The sequence below is a fragment of the Pygocentrus nattereri genome, chromosome 10, assembly GCF_015220715.1.
Source record: "Pygocentrus nattereri isolate fPygNat1 chromosome 10, fPygNat1.pri, whole genome shotgun sequence".
Classification (NCBI taxonomy): Eukaryota; Metazoa; Chordata; class Actinopteri; order Characiformes; family Serrasalmidae; genus Pygocentrus; species Pygocentrus nattereri.
The window spans coordinates 3,077,501-3,100,027 of NC_051220.1; the positions used below are offsets into that span (position 1 = coordinate 3,077,501).

At 43.8% G+C, this 22,527-nt stretch overlaps 2 protein-coding genes across 3 annotated transcripts in view; one reads left to right on the forward strand and one right to left on the reverse strand.

The window, feature by feature from the left end:
- pank1a (pantothenate kinase 1a) overlaps positions 1-2,350 on the reverse strand; it is a 24,498-nt gene extending 22,148 nt beyond the window's left edge. The window contains exon 1 of one of the 2 annotated variants that reach the window (XM_037542181.1): positions 2,119-2,350. In XM_037542181.1, the coding sequence (XP_037398078.1) occupies positions 2,119-2,350 (232 nt within the window). Of the gene's footprint in view, positions 1-1,239; positions 1,463-2,118 lie in introns of those variants that run through there. The other variant, XM_037542182.1, reaches the window with a different exon arrangement.
- Positions 2,351-14,104: 11,754 nt separating this feature from the next.
- LOC108413681 (5-hydroxytryptamine receptor 7) lies at positions 14,105-21,051 on the forward strand. The gene is made up of 2 exons (XM_017686316.2): positions 14,105-14,897; positions 16,835-21,051. The coding sequence occupies exons 1-2, from the start codon at positions 14,278-14,280 to the stop codon at positions 17,667-17,669; spliced, it is 1,455 nt and encodes a 484-aa protein (XP_017541805.1). The 5' UTR covers positions 14,105-14,277; the 3' UTR covers positions 17,670-21,051.
- Positions 21,052-22,527: the final 1,476 nt, after the last annotated feature.

Sequence of the window (22,527 nt, forward strand, 5' to 3'; positions counted from 1 at the left end):
AAACAAGGCCGTGTCCCCAAAGTTCTGACGCACCTCTTTGTGTGACCCAGACTGGCCACAAGCAGAAGTGATTTTAGAATTAGGTTAACCGGCGAGACTTGAGCCACTGAGGCCTTTCGTAAGTGGGCACTTTCACAACCCAACTGCAGGGCTGCTAGTGTGCATGACCATCTGTGCGGCTGTAACCCGTCCAGTTAATCTATAACTGCTAAAGACTGAGATCGAGACACTGATGAATAACGTGTGCTGCTGAACAGAGGAGCCTCTTTAAATAAAGCTACTCGGCCAACTTTGAAAAAAGTCCAGTCGCCCTTTACCACTCAGGTCCAAGTCTGCGGGTCTCACAATAAAAGAAAACAGTGTTAATTCTCACTGCGCACACAAGCCAGTAAAGTCAGGAGATAGCGGAAAGCTGGACACTGGCTTGGCCCAGAGGCTTCGAGCACTATTCTTCTAAAGAAACCAGTAATTAGTGGCAACGCTTGGGCAACGTTTGGCCACTGGCTGCCTCCTGGGACGTGCCAAGTGACATCAGTCTATAGGGGCGCTGTGGGAGGAAAGATAACCCTCCTGAAATGCCACATACGACCCACTACTTATTCTAAATCTCCATAATTAAATAGTTGAGACGTAAACAAAGCTCTGAGGGTGGCTTGGTGTGAAATGCTCCGTTCTAGAGAATCTTGCACAGTCAGAATAGTTCACAGTGGTGGCGATAGGAACCAGACGTCCAAAGTGTTTAACGTCTCTAATTGCGCCTTCACAGAAAGTAAACTATGTGAGAGTGAACTATGCTGCCTGATGTCCGACACACTGTCTTACGATAGTTCTGCCATCATATTTCGGGCTAATTTCCACTTATTTCAATCCATTCCGATGCGGTGTGTTGTGAGGCAAGAAAGCCCCCGACGAAAAACTCATTTTTTTCAGATTCCCCACTATTTTTCCATCATCAACATTACATATGAAAACCCAGATGTAAGTATAGGCTCACTGGTGGTTTTGGACAGTAAACAAAAAGGCCATATCTGTGTTGTAGACATGGTGACCCCTGGTTCCCATCACCACCACTGTTAGGAAATCAGAGTCTGTAAGTTTCTCAACATTGAACCATCAACGACAACAAACCACTCTGAACAAATCTGTTCACATCGTAAGGGCTGAATTATGCAGACATGTTGGGAAACTGGTGGAGTTGCCCTTTAAGCTAATGAGGAGCATCAGTTCAGATCAACTCACCTGGCTTCTTAACACTTCTCAGCTTCATTGCGAACCGCCGCTCAGGTGTAAGCAGGTCTAACGTTCCAAGAAAAGGAGCTAAAGAGGCTCGGAGTCGAAAAATAAGCCGTGTCACGACGAAAACGCGCCCTGTGGTAACATCACACGGCAGCTGAGCGGGAGTTTGGTTTTGTTTGGAAGGAGAAAAGGGCAGAAAATCAGGAGATGTTCTGCATAATTCTGGAGGCGGTCCATGCTGGCCCTTTAACAGAGGGCCGGCGCAGAGCGGAGCCGAGCGCTGATTGGCCGAACGCGAAGAGGAGCCATATCGACGACACCTCCTGACTCGGCGCCGGCCAATCAGAGAGCGCGGGCAGCGAGATCAAACGCTTTCATAAAAACAAAAGGGGACAGCGACTTTCACGCACACGGCTCTGCCCGGGGGGGACACTCCTGCCCAAAACCGCGACCCCAAAACAGACACGACCGAAACCGAGCCGGATTAACGGCCTCAGACGCTGCCTGGTCTCAAACAACACGTGAAGTGCGGCTCTCGGTTAATGTGTAACGGAGCCGGTTCACGGTAACCCGGTAAAAGTGCAGTCGGAGCGGAATCATTCAGTAACGTTTATGACTGGTGGTCGTAAAAAACGGCATTTAAACGCGCGCATCGTCGATAAAATCCACAATCACGCAGTCGTTTGGATTGACACTGACATTCGTAGCAATAAACCACACGCGGGTTCGAATTCCCCCGTTCCACCTTAAGTGGTGCGGCAGCTGCGCTCTATGTTCTGCATTCCTGTAATGAACTGCTGCAGCATTTAAGGTGGAACGGGAGAATTTGAAAAAGATCATAAAAAATAAAGTGACAGTGGGACCTGTCCAGTGTCCACTTACGTGGTCTGTTCTTCCTCAGCGAGTCCAGCCGTCTCCGTAGCCGACACCGTTTGGCGGGGGACCCGTTGGTTTGGGGGTCGTGGTGAAGGTGGTGGTAACCGTCATGACTGCCGCCGCTTGGGCTGTGGGAACCTCCATTGCTCAGCTGGGACCGAAACGCCTTGTGCAGTCCGTTTGCGCAGCACGGACCGGAGGAGCCCTTCTGGTCCATCATCGACTTGGCCTGGTCCATATGTCTCGGAAAGACGAGCGGCTTTGGGCGAGATTACAGCCGAGCCGAGCCACGCGCTGGCCGGCTTAGTGACAACGCTGCGCGGCGCTGCTCGGAGACCAGGCGGGGCGAAGTCACCCAGCTGGCGGAGAATCCGCTCACGGGGTGAACAAACACAAATAAACAGTGCGTGTCCGTGTAGGCGAAGGTGAGGGGGATCAGTGGCTACCACACAGGGTCACTGGCGGTCATGTCTTCGCTGTCTTCACCAAGGTCCGCTTCTGCAGCAGCTACATCACCCCACCGCCGCGCGCGCTCAACAGCCGGCTTCTGACGTCACTGATAATGGCTGCTTGAGCGAGGCTAATGCAGAGCAGGCATACTGCACATATGGAGGCCCTATATATACATATACATATAGCTTTTTAATAAGTCAGAACTATGAGAAAGTTAGTTACTTAGTATCTCATAATAATGAGACTCTTAATAATTTTGACTATTTCGCAACAATGAGATTCTATCTCATAATTATGACAGCATCTCATAATAAGGAGACTATCTCATAATTATGACAGCATCTCATAATAAGGAGACTATCTCATAATTATGACAGCATCTCATTATAAGGAGACTATCTCATAATTATGACTCAGTATCTCAGTATAATGAGACTATCTCATAATTATGACTCAGTATCTCAGTATAAGGAGACTCTCATAATTATGACAGCATCTCATAATAAGGAGACTATCTCATAATTATGACAGCATCTCATTATAAGGAGACTATCTCAATTATGACTCAGTATCTCAGTATAATGAGACTAATAATTATGACTCAGTATCTCATAATAAGGAGACTCTCATAATTATGACAGCATCTCATAATAAGGGGACTATCTCATAATTATGACAGCATCTCATTATAAGGAGACTATCTCATAATTATGACTCAGTATCTCAGTATAATGAGACTATCTCATAATTATGACAGCATCTCATAATAAGGAGACTATCTCATAATTATGACTCAGTATCTCACTATAATGAGACTCATAATTGTGACTTAATGTTTTACAATAATGAGGTATCTCATAATTGTGACTCAGTATCTCATGATAATGAGACTCATAATTGTGACTTAATGTTTTACAATAATGAGATTCTTATAATTATGACATACTATCTCATAATGAGACTATCTCATAATTATGACTTAGTACCTCATAATAATTAGACTCATAATTGTGACTTAGTATTTCACAATAGAGAGATTTCTGGCGGTAGCTGTTAATGAAGTGATGCTCTTTATTTGAGGGTTTGTCCCGTTTCGTAAGGACTAGATTTCAGCCACCGCCCTGTAACTCAGTTCTGAGGGGTTAGAGTGACTTATTGTAGTGACCCTATAGGCAGCTAAACAATGGGGTCAAAGGGAAGTTTCAGTGGGCCCGTTCTCAGGTATCAGGCTGAGTTCGCATGCCGCTTTATGTTAACGACAAAGAGAAAGGCTCGGACAATCTCTGCTGGGTTGACCTTCTCATGGAATATCACTCTCACTGAAACCAGTTAGTCTAGCAACGGTCAGAAGACACTTGATCCCCCGTTCTCGCATGCAATGATCCGGTTCTGCTGTTTGTCTTTAAGATGCACACAAAGCAATAGAACTACATTTATTCCATTATAATACTTTCCTTTTTGAGAGGATTTCCACCAGTTTTTCACAATGTCTTCATAATTAAATGGTCGAGACCTGAACAGAGTCATTTGGAATGGTTTGTTGTGAAATACTTCGGTCTAGAGAAATGAACCAAGGCAGATCTGTTCACAGTGGTGGTGATAGGAACCAGACGTCTCAAGAGCTGAAAGTTATTGCATGGAATGGTTACAAGTACAGCCCGGTGCCTGAGACCATGCTTTACAATAGTGTTGTGATGAGTTTTTGGCCTAAAATGTTATATTTGAATCAGTTCATGGTAGGAAGAGGACGTGCAAGATGTTATGAGGCAAAATAGTTCCCAAAGAAAATATACCTTTTCAGATTTAACACTATTTTACCATCATCGACATCATATATGAAAACTCAGAAGACACATGTTGGTGGTTTGGAAAGAGAGAGAAATGTCTGTTTGTGTTGTAAACATCATGCCTGGTTCCCGTCACCACCACTGTAAAGAACTTCAGAACAGTTTCACAACAAACCTTCGAATTCACATAACATCCTGACCACCTCTCATTGTCACTCACTGTCCACTTTATCAGCTCCACTTACTGTATAGCTGCACTCTGTAGTTCTACAGTTACAGACTGTAGTCCATCTGTTTCTCTGATACTCTGTTACCCTGTTCTTCAGTGGTCAGGACCCCCATGGACCCTCACAGAGCAGGTACTGTTTGGGTGGTGGGTCCTTCTCAGCACTGCAGTAACACTGATGTTGTGCTGGTGCAAATGGATCAGACACAGTTTTTAAACACTGTGTCCACTCACTGTCCACTCTAGTAGACACTCCTACCTTGTTGGTCCACCTTGTAGATGTAAAGTCAGAGACGACAGCTCATCTGCTGCTGCACAGTTTGTGTTGGTCACCCTCTAGTCCTTCATCAGTGGTCACAGGACGCCGCCCACAGGACGCTGCTCACAGGACGCTGCTCACAGGACGCTGATGGCTGGATATTTTTGTTTGGTGGACTATTCTCGGTCCAGCAGCGACACTGAGGTGTTTAAAAACTCCCCCAGCTCTGCTGTGTTTGATCCACTCAGACCAGCACAACACACACTAACGCACCACCACCACCCAAATAGCACCTGCTCTGTGAGGACCAATGGGGGTCCTGACCACTGAAGAACAGGGTAACAGAGTATCAGAGAAACAGATGGACTACTCCCACTCAACAACACTAGCCTTAATATTACATAGATAAAAATAAAGAAAAATCAGTTATTGTGATACATCAGTCAGTATTTTATGGCCATCTAGTGGACAAAATGTAAACAAGACAAAGCAACTGTCCAAGGGAGCATCTCACCAAAGGAACTGCTGAAGCTTTTATTTGGCTCTGAGACAAAAAACGTTTTTCAAAGTTATGGTTTAAAAATTGTTGTGATGTACATTTTTGTATCTTCAAGAATCAGTTCGATGTGGTGATATTTGTTGTACTATATAAAATCTATAAATTATAATTATTTCATACATTTGGGAACTGAGGAGACGCTGCTGTATTTCTGAAAGTGAAATGTTTCTCATTCTTGTTTGATACAGGATTTCCGTTGTTTATCAGTTCGGGGTCTCATTTGTCATATTTTTCATTTCAATAAATGTGCCAGATGTTCTCAGAGGTGACCGGTCTGGACAGTGTAGCACCTGGACTCTTTTAATATGGAGCAGTGCTGCTGTAATACATGCAGAATGTGCTTTGACATCGTCTTGCTGAAATAATCAAGGCCTTCCCTGAAAAAGACGTCGTCTGGACGGCAGCAGATGTTGCTGAAACCTGTATATGTCATTCTGCATTTATGGTGCCTTCACAGATGAGGACGTCACCCAGGCCATGTGCACTAATGCCCCCTAAACCATCATGAATACTGGCTTTAGAACTGAGCACTGATAACAAGCTGAGTGGTCTTCAGCCCGGAGGACACAGTGTCCATGATTTCCAAAAAGCATCTCATATTTAGTTCGGACCACAGAACAGTTTCCCGGTTCCCCTCAGTCCATCTCACAATTAAAATACACATATATAAAAAAAATAATAATAAATCTTCATTTTCAACATTTGATTTGTTGTCTAGTTTTCAATGAAATATACGGTTAAAATCATTTGCACATCACTGCATTTTGTTTTTATTTACATTTTTCACAGCGTCCCAACTTTTTTGGAAATGGAGTTGTATATATGTTGTACTTGGACGCTCATACAAACCACACACACATAAACACACACGTTTTCTAAGCCGCTTATCCTTCTGGGTCACATGGGGTGCTGGAGCCTGTCCCTGCTGTCGTTTGGCAGAAGGCGAGAAACAACCTGGACAGGTCGCCAGTCCATCACAGGGCAGACAGACAGTCAAGTATGCTCACACACAGGGGCAATTTAGCGTGTCCAGTTTTCCTGACTGCATGTCTTTGGATTGTGGGAGGAAACCGGAGAACCCGGAGGAAACCCACGCAAACACGGGGAGAACATGGGAACTCCTCAGAGAGAGGACCCTGATCAGCCGGCCGAGGAATCGAACCCAGACTCTTCTTGCTGTGAGGCGACAGCGCCACCCACCGTGCCAGCGTGCCGCCTCGCCACCAAACAAATAAACAGAATTATACACTCACCGGCCACTTTATTAGGTACACTAGTAAAAGGTTGGACCCCCTTTTTCCTTCAGAACTGCTTTAATTCTTCATGTCAGACTTTCAACAAGGTGTTGGAAACGTTCCTCAGAGATTCTGGTTGGTGATTTGAGTTCCTGTTGCCTTTCTATCATCTGGAACCAGTCTGCCCGTTCTCCTCTGACCTCTCACATCAACAAGGCATTTTCGTCCACATAACTGACCGCTCACTGGATATTTCCTCTTTTTCGGACCGTTCTCTGTAAACTCTAGAGATGGTTGTGCGTGAAAATCCCAGCAGATCAGCAGTTTCTGAAATACTCAGACCAGCCCGTCCGGCACCAACAACCACGCCACGTTCAAAGTCCCTTAAATCCCCTTTCTTCCCCGTTCTGATGCTCGGTCTGCACTTCAGCAAGTCGTCTTGACCACCTCTACATGCCTAAATGCCGTGAGTTGCGGCCGTGTGATTGGCTGATTAGCTATTTGTGTTAACAAGCAACTGAACAGGTGTACCTAATAAAGTGGCCAGTGAGTGTAAAATGAAAATTTCCTGGGGTATACATAAACCTGACTTGGTAACCTGAACCAGCCTAACCATGATTTTAATATTGACACACTTTTCAACATTTGTGAAAAGACTGCTGACCTCATTCGGAAAAAATATGAATTTACTGACAAAAGTTTTTTACTCAATAAAGTAAAGAAGTATTACTGTGGAACATGATATGGTTTTTAAGGTTTCAAACATTAAATAATGTCAAAATATTTTATTATAATGATGATAATAAGTATGACTTTCTTTCTCGTAAGTCATAATAATGAGATAGCAGGTCATAATTATGGAAAACGCATTATTATGACTTTGTGTATGTATTTGTCCAGTGGCAGGAAGGGGCTTCCATACTATACAGATCTGCCAATAGCAATTACATCTGTTTTTATTTAGTTTTTATTTTAGAATTTAAAATATTTATTTAATCCACACTGAAGGTCAGACCTCAGCACCAGCTGACATTTTTACATTCTGGGAGGCATAAATAGTTAAAATGAATTACGATGCACTTAAAATGAATTCTCATAAAAGGGAATAATAATTGTATCATATGACAAACCTCATTTAGTTTTTTAAAATGATTCAAAACTTAAATAAGGGACAAAAATCCAAGGTCACTGATCTATTTACTGTAAATAAAGAAAACACAAACACTTTGGTGTCAACCATTAGTTTTACTCTATGGTAATATGCTGCATATGACAGTAACCATGTAATTAAAGGGAAAGTGACAGAATTTAGACTCTGTTGTTGTAGGAGGGTCATTTGGCTGGCAGAAATAGATACAAACTGCAGTAAATAGGTGGGTAAAATAAGAATAGGACAATTGCGAGTCAGTTAATGTGACATTACCGCCTCCGTATCCGTAACGAGTCATTAACTACTGCTTCTTAGGCCCAATCCCATTTCACCCCTCGCCCCTACCACTGCGCCCTTAGCCCTCTGTTTTTAGGGGTGGGGTGTCCTGATTCTTGTTGAGATAGAGGGGTGGGGTGAAGTGTTGGAGTGGGTGGGTGGGTGGATGGATGGATGGATGGATGGATGGATGGATGGATGGATAGATAGGTTTGTGGATGGGTGAATGGAAAGGTAGGTGGGTGGATGGATGGATGGATGGATAGGTGGATGGATAGGTAGGTAGGTAGGTGGATGGATGGATGGATGGATGGATAGGTCTGTGGATGAGTGAATGGAAAGATAGGTGGGTGGATGGATATGTAGGTGGATCAAATCATCTGTTTCTCTGATACTCTGTTCCCCTGTTCTTCAGTGGTCAGGACCCCCATGGACCCTCACAGAGCAGGTACTATTTGGGTGGTGGGTCATTCTCAGCACTGCAGTAACACTGACGTGGTGGCGGTGGCGTGTTAGTGTGTGTTGTGTGTAGCTTTCTTTGTTTTTAGATTTCTCTTGCCATGTAGTGTTGATTACAGTGAGTTAACTTCGTGAGCGCTGATCATAAAATAATTTTATATCTCTCAGTTATTTAACCAGTAGGTGGAAATTAAGAGGCGGCAGCTCCAAAAATGAATTGCTACATCTCCAATTGTTTCGTGGAGGTCGTGTAAAGCTGAGTTTAATAAAATAAACATATTACTAAACACAGGAACAGAGGGAGAGAGAAAAACTGAAAGAGACTGACTGGACTGAAGTTAGTAGATCTGACAGAGGTTAGTGTAGTGGATAACTTCTACACTGTAGACTGGAGTTCAATCCCCCACCTGGGTAAGCGCCCTACACTATACCAATAAGAGTCCTTGGGCAAGACTCCTAACACCGCCTTCACTTACCTGTGTAAAAAAAAAAAAAAAGATCAAAGTTTAAGTCGCTCTGGATAAGAGCGTCTGCCAAACGCTGTAAATGAGGAAAGCGAGGGAGAGGTGTATGAGCTATCGGTTAAAATTAATAGTGCGTTTTATTTAACTTAACTGAGAAAATATAATATTTATCACCATGACTGCAACTAAAACACAGCATATGCTGGTTTTTCTCCCCTCGACGCCTGGCATTGTGCCTTTTGATCTTAGGCTCGTGTGCAGCTGCTCGGCCACGGAAACCCATTTCGTGAAGCTCCTAACGTGCAGTTCTTTTGCTGTTGTTACTTCCAGAGGCCACTTGGAATTCATTAGTGAGTGATTCAACAGAGAGCAGGCACTGTGCACTTCTTCTGTGGGTTTGGGTGGCAAATGGAAGCTAACATGCTGATCACCAGCGAATATCGCTGCTGTCGGATCAAAACCTCGTATCTCCAACATGGTGACTTTACAGGAGAAGGAAAAACCTACTTAACTTTTAATGTAAGTCAATGGAACCAGACGTCTTTCCAAGACATTTTGGGTCATTTCCTTTAGTCCATTCATCCTGAAACTTACACACCATGTAAAGGACAACAGGCGTTTTCAAATCATGCCAAAAACTGAGAAATGGAGATGCAAGGTTTTCTTCCAACATCAGTCATATGTTGTGCTTTGATGCTGATACTGTACGCTGGTCATATTTGTCACTGTGAAATTCTGTCACTTAGCTTATTCAACATGCCTACAGAGCAGAATCCCACTGTTTCTGACACTGAACGGACCTTTAATCTGTGTGTTTGAATAATATTTTAGGACCTTGGATCTTATCTAAGAGAGGAGAAAGCATTGCTTGACCGCAGTACCCTTGCTTGACCGTTGCCTGTTGTAAGTGGATGGATTAATGAAAACTACAGAGACAGATGTGCTGTGTGCCTGCTTGACCAAATAATCATTTTTTAGTACTTTATCCAGATGTTCCTGCTCCAAAGGTTCTTGATGAACATTTTGGGGTCAAAAACAATTCTGGGGGCCATGCCCCAGACCCCCCAAGTACAGGCTTAATCCACCTCTCCGTGAACCTTTCGTGATGCCCCTTGTTTAAACCATATATCGCTGTTGTCGGAAGAAAACCTCGTATGTTCATTTTTATCGTTATTCAGTTTTTGACATAATTTGAAAACACCTGTTGTTCTTTACATTGTGTGTGAATTTCATGAAGAATGAACCAAAAGAAATGACCCAAAATGACCTGGAAAAAATTCTGGTTCCATTGACTTACATTAGAAGTAAAGTAAGTTTTTTCCTTCTCCTGTAAAGTCACTGTTTTGGAGATACGAGGTTTTCTTCTTATAATAACGATATATCCTAATGGCCTGCACAGTAAAAATATAACCGAGGAAAAGGGGGGGGGGGGGGGGGGGGGATTAAACGGCTCTTCAGAGTGATAGAGAATGTTTTGCATATGGTTCTATATAGAACCTTTTTGAAAATGGTTCTTTATATAGAACCAAAAAGTGGTCATGCTATTAATACAATGTCAAGCTTAAAACAGTGACCCTATTTGGTGCTATACAGAACTCAGAAATGTTCTATATAGGACCACGTTCTCCATCAATCGGAAGAACCCTTTCACCAGAACCATTCAAGCTAGTTCTGAGTGTTCATGGTTCTACACAGAAGCCCTCGTAAACTAAAAATACACTCTTCTCTTTGACGTCCCAGACCATTCTTCAATGGTCAGGACTCCAACAGGGTCAACCGAGCAGGTGTTATTTGGGTGGTTGGCCACTGGGTGGCGCTGCTGTCCCACTGCTAGGTGGGCAGTGAAAGAAACCTTACTCATTGCATTCCCTCACCCCACCCGTTTTCAGACAAACCCCACCTAATTTAAAAATGTCTGTCAATCCAAAAGGAAAACAGAACTTCCTTCATAAACAGCCTTACAGGCCTTGGAAAAGCTGTACCATATACATTTCTCCATCAGAACGGTAGATTATACCACACACACATCTTCTAAGCCACTTCTCCTTCTGTCCCAGCGGTCATCGGGCAGAAGGCAGGATACACCCTGGACAGGTCGCCATCGCAGGGCAGACAGACAGACAGACAGACACATTTACTCACGCCTAGGGGCAATTTAGCATGTCCACTTGGCCTGATGCATGTCTTTGGACTGTGGGGAGAAGCTGGAGAACCTGGAGGAAACCCACGCTGACACAGGGAGAACATGCAAACTCCACACGGAAAGGTCTCCGGTCGCCCGGCCGGGGAATCGAACCCAGACCCTCCTCGCTGTGAGGCGACAGCGCCACCAACCACGCAAAGTACGTTAATTAAAAACTGAAGTGTGGCATTAAAAAATATTTCAATATTTCATGTTAATATCCATTTTTAAGAACATTGGATTTTTTCCTGACAATAAACAAAATGATCCTTATTATTGTGCCGCATTATTATACACAGTTTGGTGTCATTTTTAAGATTTCTGTGTGGGACTTACGACTGAACTGAATCTGATCTTTTCAGGCTCTTCAGTTAAACCAGCTGAGCTGTGACGCAAAAACAGAGGCTCTCTTAAACATGGAAGCCTTAACGTTACCATCACGTCTGAAAGAGTCAATAACAACTGAACGCAGAGAATATTCTTCAATGTTTATACTTGTATGCAAATTCTCCCCTTAAGTTAACCCTCCCTGTGCAGGTAAGACACTTTAATATACTACAGTACTGTGTGAAAGTCTGAGGCACCCAAGACTCATTTCTGTTTATTTGTGTAGTTTGTGTTTATTTGCTGAGAAAAGTGTTAATATTTGAATAAACAAAATGTATAGAATATCAATTAATAATGATTATATATATATATATAGTGATGTTCTGGATGTTGGTGTGTTTGTTTACCCATCTCCAAGCCTCTCCTCCTCGAGGAAGCCCAGTATTATATGTAGTTATAAAGCAGCTCCTGGTTTGACCAATCAGTGCTCAGTAAATTGAGCTCATGATGTCATTGATGATATTAACGAGTCTCTGTGGCGGCTGTGAAGGTGTCCAGGAAAAATATGGACCCAAGAAATTCTTGTTACTGTTTATTGTTTTTCTGTTTATCTGAATTATGAATACGACTTTATTCTAATGTATATTGTGATGAACTCACTGCTGAGGTCAACTGGTTAAACATTTGATTAGATGCCTAAAAGTCACACAGTGCTGCACCTTTTAGTGAGCAATTTCTATTTACCTGCTGAGTTTATCATGTGGGAAAAACATAAAACCTGAAACGGGTTCCAACATGTGCCATAACTTTTTCACAGGCCACATTCTTTGTTTTAGTTTCCTGCCAACACGTTAAAGTACGCACAGTAAAAAGTAATTATGCATTAAAATGCCCAGAAGTGTGTTTATGTGTTTATACGTGTGTATCTACTTATTTTCACTCAGAGAACAAAACATTGTAGTTTGTGCAGGGGCGCCAAAACTTTTGCACGCAGCTATGGTTTATTTAGTTGCCGACGCAGTAAAGTGCCACTCATTCAGCTCGTGTTTGCGTCTGCGATGGATTCTGAGTGTTTCAGCCATTTCAAGCATTGCGGTCTCAGCAAACCTTGATATATTGTGGCCTTGATATAATAGTTTGTGGCCTCAGTATAGTCATTTGTGGCCTTAGGACAGTAATTCATGGCTCAGTATAGTAATTTGTGGCCTCAATATATTAATTTGTGGCCTTAATATAGCAATGTATGGCCTTAGTACATTAATCCATGGCTCAGTGTAGTAATATGTGGCCTCAATATATCAATTTACGGCCTCAATATATTAATTTGTGGCCTCAATATAGTAATTTGTGTCCTTAATACAGTAATCCATGGCTCAGTATATTAATTTGTGGCCATGTTTTATTAAAAATTAATCACCGTGTGCCCTTCAGGGCTCCGTACAGGTGGCTTTGATGGGCTATTTTGATGCTTGGTTTGGGACAAAGCCTGCTTGACCTCGCAGCCTTGCTGCTGCTGCTGGTCTTTCTAGCTAACTCAACCAGTTGAAGACTCACAGAAGAGCCTCTGGAAGGAAGACGGGCAGGCAACTTAATGTAGACTGGTTATCAAAACAGACAGAACCGACTTTTAGCGTTATCCAGATCCAGATCCAGATCCAGATGCACATCCAGATCCAGATCCAGATCCAGATGCAGATCCAGATGCAGATCCAGATGCACATCCAGATCCCGATCCAGAGGCAGATCCAGAGGCAGATCCAGAGGCAGATGCAGATCCAGATGCAGATCCAGATGCAGATCCAGATGCACATCCAGATCCAGATCCAGGTGCAGATCCAGAGGCAGATCCAGAGGCAGATGCAGATCCAGATGCAGATCCAGATGCAGATGCAGAACCAGATCCAGATGCAGATCCAGATCCAGATCCAGATCCGACCTTGTTGTATTTGATTTTTTCTGCTTATGACACTTGTGGGTTCGTGGGTTCACACACCAAAATCAGCTGAAATGCATTTTACACCATCAGTTCTCAGCCTCTCTTTGTCCCTTAAACAGGCTGTTTTTGCTTCTGTAAGACTGATATATGTAAATGAGCCCTGTCTTGATTGGCTGTCCTGTATTGCGCCTCACAGCATCTGTGACCACTGATGAAGGACTAGAGGATGACCAACACAAACTGTGCAGGAGCAGATGAGCTGTCGTCTCTGACTTTACATCTACAAGGTGGACCGACAAGGTAGGAGTGTCTAGTAGAGTGGACAGTGAGTGTCTAATAGAGTGGACAGTGAGTGGACACAGTGTTTATAAACTCCAGCAGCACTGCTGTGTCTGATCCACTCATACCAGTGCAACACACACTAACACACCACCACCACGTCAGTGTTACTGCAGTGCTGAGAATGACCCACCACCCAAATAGTACCTGCTCTGTGAGGGTCCATGGGGGTCCTGACCACTGAAGAACAGGGTAACAGAGTATCAGCGAAACAGATGGACTACAGTCCAAAGTGTGTGTGTGTGTGTGTGTGTGTGTGTGTGTGTGTGTGTGTGTGTGAGTGAGTGTCAGGGCACGAGTGACGTCACGCTAATGATATAAGGCCCCCCGAGCTCTTTCACCCACTCTCTGCTGTGAGCTGATCTCTCCACGCTGCGCGCGCGGATCTTCTCTCTCTGACTTTTTCTTCTTCTCCATCACCGGGACGCGCGCGTGGATGCGCACGGCGGCTACGGAGGCGCGAGCGCGCGCGGCTGCGTTCCGGCGATAAAGAGAAGAGCGCGCGCGGCTTCCATGGTGCTCGGAGACGCGAACAGGACCGCGAGCTACGGAGAGAGCGCGCGCTCGCTCATGGCGGAGGCGCGCGCGCGGGAGCCTGGCGCGGGCGCTGCGAGCGTGAGGATCTCGGAGGCGCTACTGCTTCCTCGGCTCTTGGGGCTCGCGCACGACGGCGGCGGCGGGGAGCGCGTGCCCGCCGTACACGTGCCCGCGCACCTGCCCGGTTCCGTGGCCTCGGAAATGCTGGGACCCTCGGCCCTCGAGCCGAGCCTCGTGATGGCAGCGGCCAACCGCACGCGCTGCGCCGAGCACATCCTGAGCTACGGCGGCGCGGAGAAGGTGCTGATCGGCGCCGTGCTCACCGCGCTCACGCTCAGCACCATCTGCGGAAACGTGCTCGTGCTCGTCTCCGTGTGCTTCGTGAAGAAGCTGCGGCAGCCCTCCAACTACCTGATCGTGTCGCTCGCGCTCGCGGACCTCTCCGTGGCGCTCGCCGTCATGCCCTTCGTCAGCATCACGGACCTGATCGGCGGCCGCTGGATCTTCGGCCAGTTCTTCTGCAACGTCTTCATCGCCATGGACGTGATGTGCTGCACGGCGTCCATCATGACGCTGTGCGTGATTAGCATCGACAGGTGAGAAACATCCTCAAAGATAATCAACGAATATGAGGCTGAGAAGTCAGTACTGTACACTTAGTTTTGACTTTCTGAAGTCTGGGGGCACTACTGGACACAAAAGTCAGTACTTTAGTTTTGAGTTTCTAAAGTATGGGGACACTACTGGATGCAAAAGTCAGTACTTTAGTTTTGAGTTTCTAAAGTATGGGGACACTACTGGATGCAAAAGTCAGTACTTTAGTTTTGAGTTTCTAAAGTCTGGGGACACTACTGGACACAAAAGTCAGTACTTTAGTTTTGAGTTTCTAAAGTATGGGGACACTACTGGACACAAATGTCAGTACTTTAGTTTTGAGTTTCTGAAGTCTGGGGACACTACTGGACACAAAAGTCAGTACTTTAGTTTTGAGTTTCTAAAGTCTGGAGACACTATTGGACACAAAAGTCAGTACTTTAGTTTTGAGTTTCTAAAGTATGGGGACACTATTGGACACAAAAGTCAGTACTTTAGTTTTGAGTTTCTAAAGTCTGGGGACACTACTGGACACAAAAGTCAGTACTTTAGTTTTGAGTTTCTAAAGTATGGGGACACTACTGGACGCAAAAGTCAGTACTTTAGTTTTGAGTTTCTAAAGTCTGGAGACACTACTGGACACAAAATTCAGTACTTTAGTTTTGAGTTTCTAAAGTCTGGAGACACTATTGGACACAAAAGTCAGTACTTTAGTTTTGAGTTTCTAAAGTATGGGGACACTACTGGACACAAAAGTCTGTACTTTAGTTTTGAGTTTCTAAAGTCTGGAGACACTACTGGACACGAAAGTCAGTACTTTAGTTTTGAGTTTCTAAAGTCTGGGAACACTATTGGACACAAAAGTCAGTACTTTAGTTTTGAGTTTCTGAAGTTCTGGAGACACTACTGGACACGAAAGTCAGTACTTTAGTTTTGAGTTTCTAAAGTCTGGGGACACTACTGGACACAAAATTCAGTACTTCAGTTTTGAGTTTCTAAAGTCTGGGAACACTATTGGACACAAAAGTCAGTACTGTAGTTTTGAGTTTATAAAGTCTGGAGACACTACTGGACACTAAAGTCAGTACTTTAGTTTTTACTTTCTGAAGTCTGGGAACACTATTGGACACCAATATCAGTAATTTACATTTAGTTTTGACTTTCTGAAGTTTGGGGGCACTGTTAGCCACCAAAGTCAGTACTTTACTATGGTTTTCTGAAGTACAATGAGACACAAGTAAGTACTTCACAGTAATTTCAATCTATTTTCTGAACTTTCTACACATGTTTAGATGAAGTTCAGTACTTTACATTCAGTTCTTTCTGACTCAAATCTGTGAACAGATTTCCCTACTTTGCGTTTAGTTTTTTGACTGTCTGAAGTCTGTAAAGAGAATTTAGTACTTTACATATTGTTTTCTTTGACTGACCTAAGCCTGTAAACACAATTCAGTACTTTGCATAGAATTTTCTTCTGAAATCTGTAAATCAAACAGAATCAAGGATTTCACAGTTTTCTTTGACTGTGTGAAGCCTGTAAACAAAAATCAAATCTTTACATATAGATTTTTTGACTGTCTGAAGTTCACAAACACAATTTGATACTAGGTAAAAATGATTCAGTACTTTACATAACATTTTTTGACTGTCTAGAGCCTATAAACACTAAAAGGCACTTTTTTGAAGTCTGTAAACACTAGATACAAATCAATATTTTACACAGTCTGAAATTCCAGCCCTAATTGCCCTCCTCCTTTTTTTTTGACTCCCTTCCTTCTTTACTCCAAAACGACGCATAACTATTGTTATCACAGTCACACAGGTATTACAGTTTTATGGGCATAATCACTACTAGAATGATTTATTAATGCTCAACAATATCATCCTTAGTTATCCTTAGAAAGATCTCTGCAAACCTTCTCATTATCTTTTATTTCAGGTATCTGGGCATCACCAGACCCTTGACGTACCCGGTGCGGCAGAATGGCTGGTGCATGGCCAAAATGGTTTTCTCTGTGTGGCTACTCTCTGCATCCATCACCCTGCCGCCACTCTTCGGTTGGGCGCAGAATGTGAACGACGACAAGGTGTGCCTGATCAGCCAGGACTTTGGCTACACCATCTACTCCACTGCTGTGGCATTCTACATACCTATGACTGTCATGCTGATCATGTACTACCGCATTTATCGGGCGGCCAAGCTGAGTGCGGCAAAGCATACCATCACAGGTTTCCCCCGGCCGGGTGAGAGTGGGCGAAATGAGAACAAAGAGGACGAGGAGGACCCTGGGGATGGTGCCGAAGAGACGACAGGCGTGGACTGTGTTACTGTTGCAATGAAGCTGCACAGAGAGGTGGAGGAATGCACCCGGTTGCCCCGACTCTTGCGGGGAATGGCCGGCGGTGCCTCTGACCGCAAGAGCATCTCCATCTTCAAGCGAGAACAGAAGGCAGCAGCCACTCTGGGGGTTGTAGTGGGGGCCTTCGGCTTCTGCTGGCTGCCCTTCTTCCTGCTGTCCACAGCCCGACCTTTTGTGTGCGGGACAGAGTGCAGCTGTGTACCACTGTGGGTGGAGAGGACGCTGCTATGGTTGGGCTATGCCAACTCGCTCATAAACCCTTTCATCTATGCCTTCTTCAACCGCGACTTGCGCACCACCTACCGCAGCCTTCTCAGCTGCCGGTACCGCAACATCAACCGCAGGCTGTCAGCAGCCGGCATGCACGAGGCACTCCGACTGGTGGAGAGGCCCGAGACCACAGTGTCGGGATGACCCTGGCATCCAGAAATACAGGTGTGAAGCTGTAAACCTCAAGCAGGAAATCCCTGCCTGACCCAGGGAACCCTAATCTACACAGGGCCCTTGGAAGGTGTGCCAGGAATTGTAGATAACATTTGGAAATGTCCCTTTTGTTAGCTTTTATCAAGGGGCCAAGGATTTGTAGCTTCACCTGTGAGCTCAAACGTTTAAGATTTAATTAAAGATGTCCAAAAAGTGGCTTCCCAGAGACCCTCATTGAGCAATCCCAAGGTGACAGTGGCACTGAACTACTACAACTAAGACTCAAAAGAAGAACCCGTCATTCTCTGTCGACGCCGGATAGTAGAATATGATAAAGGATATACTACAGAACTAGCACTTAGGATTTTTGGGTTGCCTTTCAAAACAGGGTCACCTAACAAGGATGCAAATGTTGATTGTTGTCATGAATCAAAAAGTTCCATGAATAATCATGAAAAGACTTAATTCATATAGATGTTAGATGTGCAAGCCAATGGACCCAGATTTAAAATGTTTTCTGTGAGGAACATCCACAGCTCCTACAGACCTGGCATCTTACGTATGGAAACACACAAAAACAATGCAACATTCTGTCAACCAGTGAGGCTGGAGGGTGCAGTGCACTTTAGAATGTTACATAACTCAACAAATACTTTATGAAGTGCTACGTTTAGGCCTGAATGTCCTTTTGACAGTTAGTCTTGGGCAAACAAGCAGGTTGTATCGTCTTCTCTGGCTTCAAATCAAAAGACTCACTATTCATAGAGCCACACTTGTGAAAAGATCGGTTAATATATGGACTATTGATGCTGTTGGTTTCTTCTGGTGGGAGGGACCACCTTGTACTTGTACTCGTTTAAAAGGCAGGACGTTGTGACTTTTCTTCTTAAAAATAGAAAGTTGCTGTGCGCAGGACTGGTTCTCCCCTGTGAAGCGCTTATTGAACCATGAATGGCTCGTTTGTCAACTGCCAGCATCGGTTAGTTCAATGGGAGCCATTTATCAGCGTCCGTCTCCAAAAGACATTCTGCAAGGACTTCAAAACTCTTTCTTCTCAAGACAAAACAGTCCAGCAGCGCTTTCCATAGTCCCCACCTTCCGCATCAGCTAAAAGGCTTCTGCGACAACTGTCTCATTGCTTTGTCTTCAGTGTAGAGCTGATGTTGGTGAAAGCTGCTGTGGTTAGAGTTAAGGAAGAACAAGAGGAATTTAATACAAGCTCTGCAATCATATATCCCTGATTGTAAAAATAACTCACCTCCTCGTTGTATCAGCCGTATTTGGTCTGCCTTTGGACAGATTGCATTAACCTTTATTAAAGGGTAATTCAACTGATTTTTCATGAGTTCTGTATAATTCAGTGGTTGAGATGTAAAGTCATGCAGAGTGGTTTGATGTGAAATGGTGCATCGTAGAGAAACGTACCCACCATGGTTTCATTACAATGGTGCTTATAGGAACCAGGGGCCATATTACAGAAAATTCAGAAGTCTGAGATCTGCTTTGTTGTCATGGCAACTTCACTTAAGCCTGAAGTTAGAACAGAGGTTATTACAGAACAACAGTTCTTAAGTCTGTAATCATATTTTATTTCCAGATTAGAAAATGGTTTTGCAGAAACAGCCTAAGTTGTGAAAATATCCTAAATATTTTCTTAACTTTAAGATAAACCCCAGAGCGTCTGAGCCCCAGATGATGCAGAGACTCTCCACCGTCCCTCTTATTACCTTCAGGTGTTAATGTTGATGATACAATATTACAGTGATGGTGGTGAATAATGAGGAGACGGAGCTGACCGTGTGTCTATTTATTAGGAGGAATAGCGCGTTCGGATTAAGCGTTTGGGAAATGGAGACTGAAACTGGGAAGCGATGACTCTGATAAACAGCACGAAGCGCTTTAGTGTTATCTGGCTTTCGCTGCGTCCCAATTGCACATTTAATACTAATACTAACTAGTGTTTGAGTATGTGGTATAGTCAGAAGTGTCAAAGTTGAGTATACTCAAAAATCCACAATGCATACTTAGAACCAGTGGGTTTTTGAGTATAGTAATGATGGACACTATTGTCTCACAATCCAATGTTAAAACATAAAGGGAGGAGCTTTCCCGTGTCTGGAAAATTCTGAAAAAGTGGTGGACGGTGATGCGACAACAGCTGCGGTGGTAGCGGGACCATAAAAGGTGTATAAATGTGAGCTCGTCCCAAATTTGTAAAATATTGTGTTAAAAAAACGGATGTGTTGTACTTGCTAATGTTTTCATTCAGCACGTTAATTCGTTAGCTAGCCTTCAGAGTCTAGCTTGATATGATGTGTGTTGTCATAGCAACGGTTCGTCGGTTCCTCTTAGTAAGAATGGTGTAGTACGTTAATATTTTGGGTACTAACCTGTCGAGCTCATACTATTAAGATTAGTACACAGTGTATACTGTGTAGTATTAGTGTGTAGTACACAATTGGGACGCAGCCTTTCGTTACCTCAGTAACGGTAGCTAAAGTTAGCTGCCTGGCTAACTAACGTGATTATGTGTTAATGTTTAAGCTGTGCACGTATAGTCGTTGCTAGGTAACAGACTGACAGTTGATTGTCGACTTCAATCGAGAAAGTGAAGATTTCCTAAGAGATAGGACGCTGTAAGATAAAGATTCTTAAAATAAGATCAGATTTGCTTCTGTAATACGAATTTGTGAAAAATCTGACCTGTCGGATTTTAAGTTCAGACAAAAAGATGAGAATTTTCTGTAATATGGCCCCTGGGGTCTCGATGTCTACAATAGATGTATAGCTATTTTATTACTATCCAACGACGAGTGAACCTACGTGTGTTTTCTTAGATTTGATATACAGTGTTGATAACGGTAGTGGTAAAACACTCCGGCAGGAATGTATTCAAATAAGGACATTTTAGGAAGAATCTTACCTCAAAACTATTGTAAAACAGTGTCTCAGGCGTCATGCAGTGTATTTGTTACCATTTCGTGTAGAAATGTTCTGTGAGCTTTTAGAGCCGTTAAAGTCTTCAGACGTCTGGTTCCTTTCCAAATGACTTGTTTTTTCATCTTAACAACACACTCTTAAAAAAAAGATTCTTCAAGGGTTCTTTAGGAAATCGAACGGTTCCATTTAGAAGCACTAGTTCTAGATAAAACCATTTCATGCTTAAATGGTTCCTTGTATGGTGAAATGGTTCTTCAGGTTGATGGAGAATGTGCTGTATATGGTTCTGTTATGTTCTCCACCGATCAGACCTAACATACTGACCACCTCCTTGTTTCTACTTCTACTATGTAGGTGCACTTTGTTACAGACTGTAGTCCATCTGTTTCTCTGATACTCTGTTACCCTGTTCTTCAGTGGTCAGGACCCCCATGGACCCTCACAGAGCAGGTACTATTTGGGTGGTGGGTCAGTCTCAGCACTGCAGTAACACTGATGATGGTAGTGGCGTGTTAGTGTGTGTTGCGCTGGTCTGAGTGGATCAGACACAGCAGTGCTGCTGGAGTTTTTAAACACCTCAGTGTCGCTGCTGGACTGAGAATAGTCCACCAACCTAAAATATCCAGCCAGGAGCGTCCTGTGACCACTGATGAAGGACTAGAGGATGACCAACACAAACTGTGCAGCAGCAGATGAGCTGTCGTCTCTGACTTTACATCTACAAGGAGGACCGACCAGGTAGGAGTGTCTAATAGGGTGGACAGTGAGTGGACGCAGTGTTTAAAAACTCCAGCTGTGTCTGATCCACTCGTACCAGCACAACACACACCACCACACCAGTGCTGAGAATGATCCGCCACCCAAACAGTACCTCCTCTGTGAGGGTCCATGGGGGTCCTGACCACTGAAGAACAGGGTAAAAGCGGGCTAACAAGGTATGCAGAGAAACAGATGGATAGGTGTGTAATATAATTATGCAGAATTGTTGAAAAATCAGTAAATTCTTCTTTAAATCTATCTAAGCCCAGAACATTTCACTCTGACACAAACTGACGTGCTCGATTATTTATTTATTTTGTACATAAATGCATTTATACTGTAAAATGTACCATGCATGATCTGAACATATGAAATATCACTGCTTTCTGTTTGTCAGTTACAGCCTCCCGATCGTTGCTGCATCTCTCCGTTGTCTGAATTATGTAAAATATCCTGAAATGACCAACAAAAAATGTCAAAAAATACGTTTTTATTGTTAATTACACACATGTAAACAGAATTTTGTAAAAAAACGGAAGCAGCAGTTTGCACAGTGCCATAGTGTTGTATTGCATTCCTTTCCATCGTAAAAAAAGCATCTGTGTAGACGAGTTTTCGCCGTTTGCTTTCCTCACGCCAGCTTTTTGAATAAATACATGTTGATGAATGATGTGTTTTTGCATATCTGACAGATGCATATTTGGAGCGGCACCTTACGGGGCAAATCACCATACTGAAGCCCTGAGATGGGCTCTGGCTTTTGTTGGTAACTTGTAAACTAGGGCTTCAGCCAATTAGCAGCCACTCACATGTTGGTGACTTTATGAAACCCAGTTTTCAGCACTGATTCTGCTCATCAGTGTTGCTTCTGCAAAGAACAATGAATACGTACAATGCAGTTCAATATAGAGGTCATTTTTAACCCGCAGTGAACTCAGTCAGCATCCTTACTTAGGATACACTTATCGGCCACTTTATTAGAAACCCCTACCTTGTAGTCCATCAGCTGATGCACGATTTGTGTTTCTCACTACAAGAGCTGCTCTTGGCTGGACATTTTCGACCGCTGCAGGGCTCTCAGCCTAGCAGCGACAGTGATAGATGATAATATTGGACGATATGCAAAGGTGAGCAAAGGTCACTCTTCAGT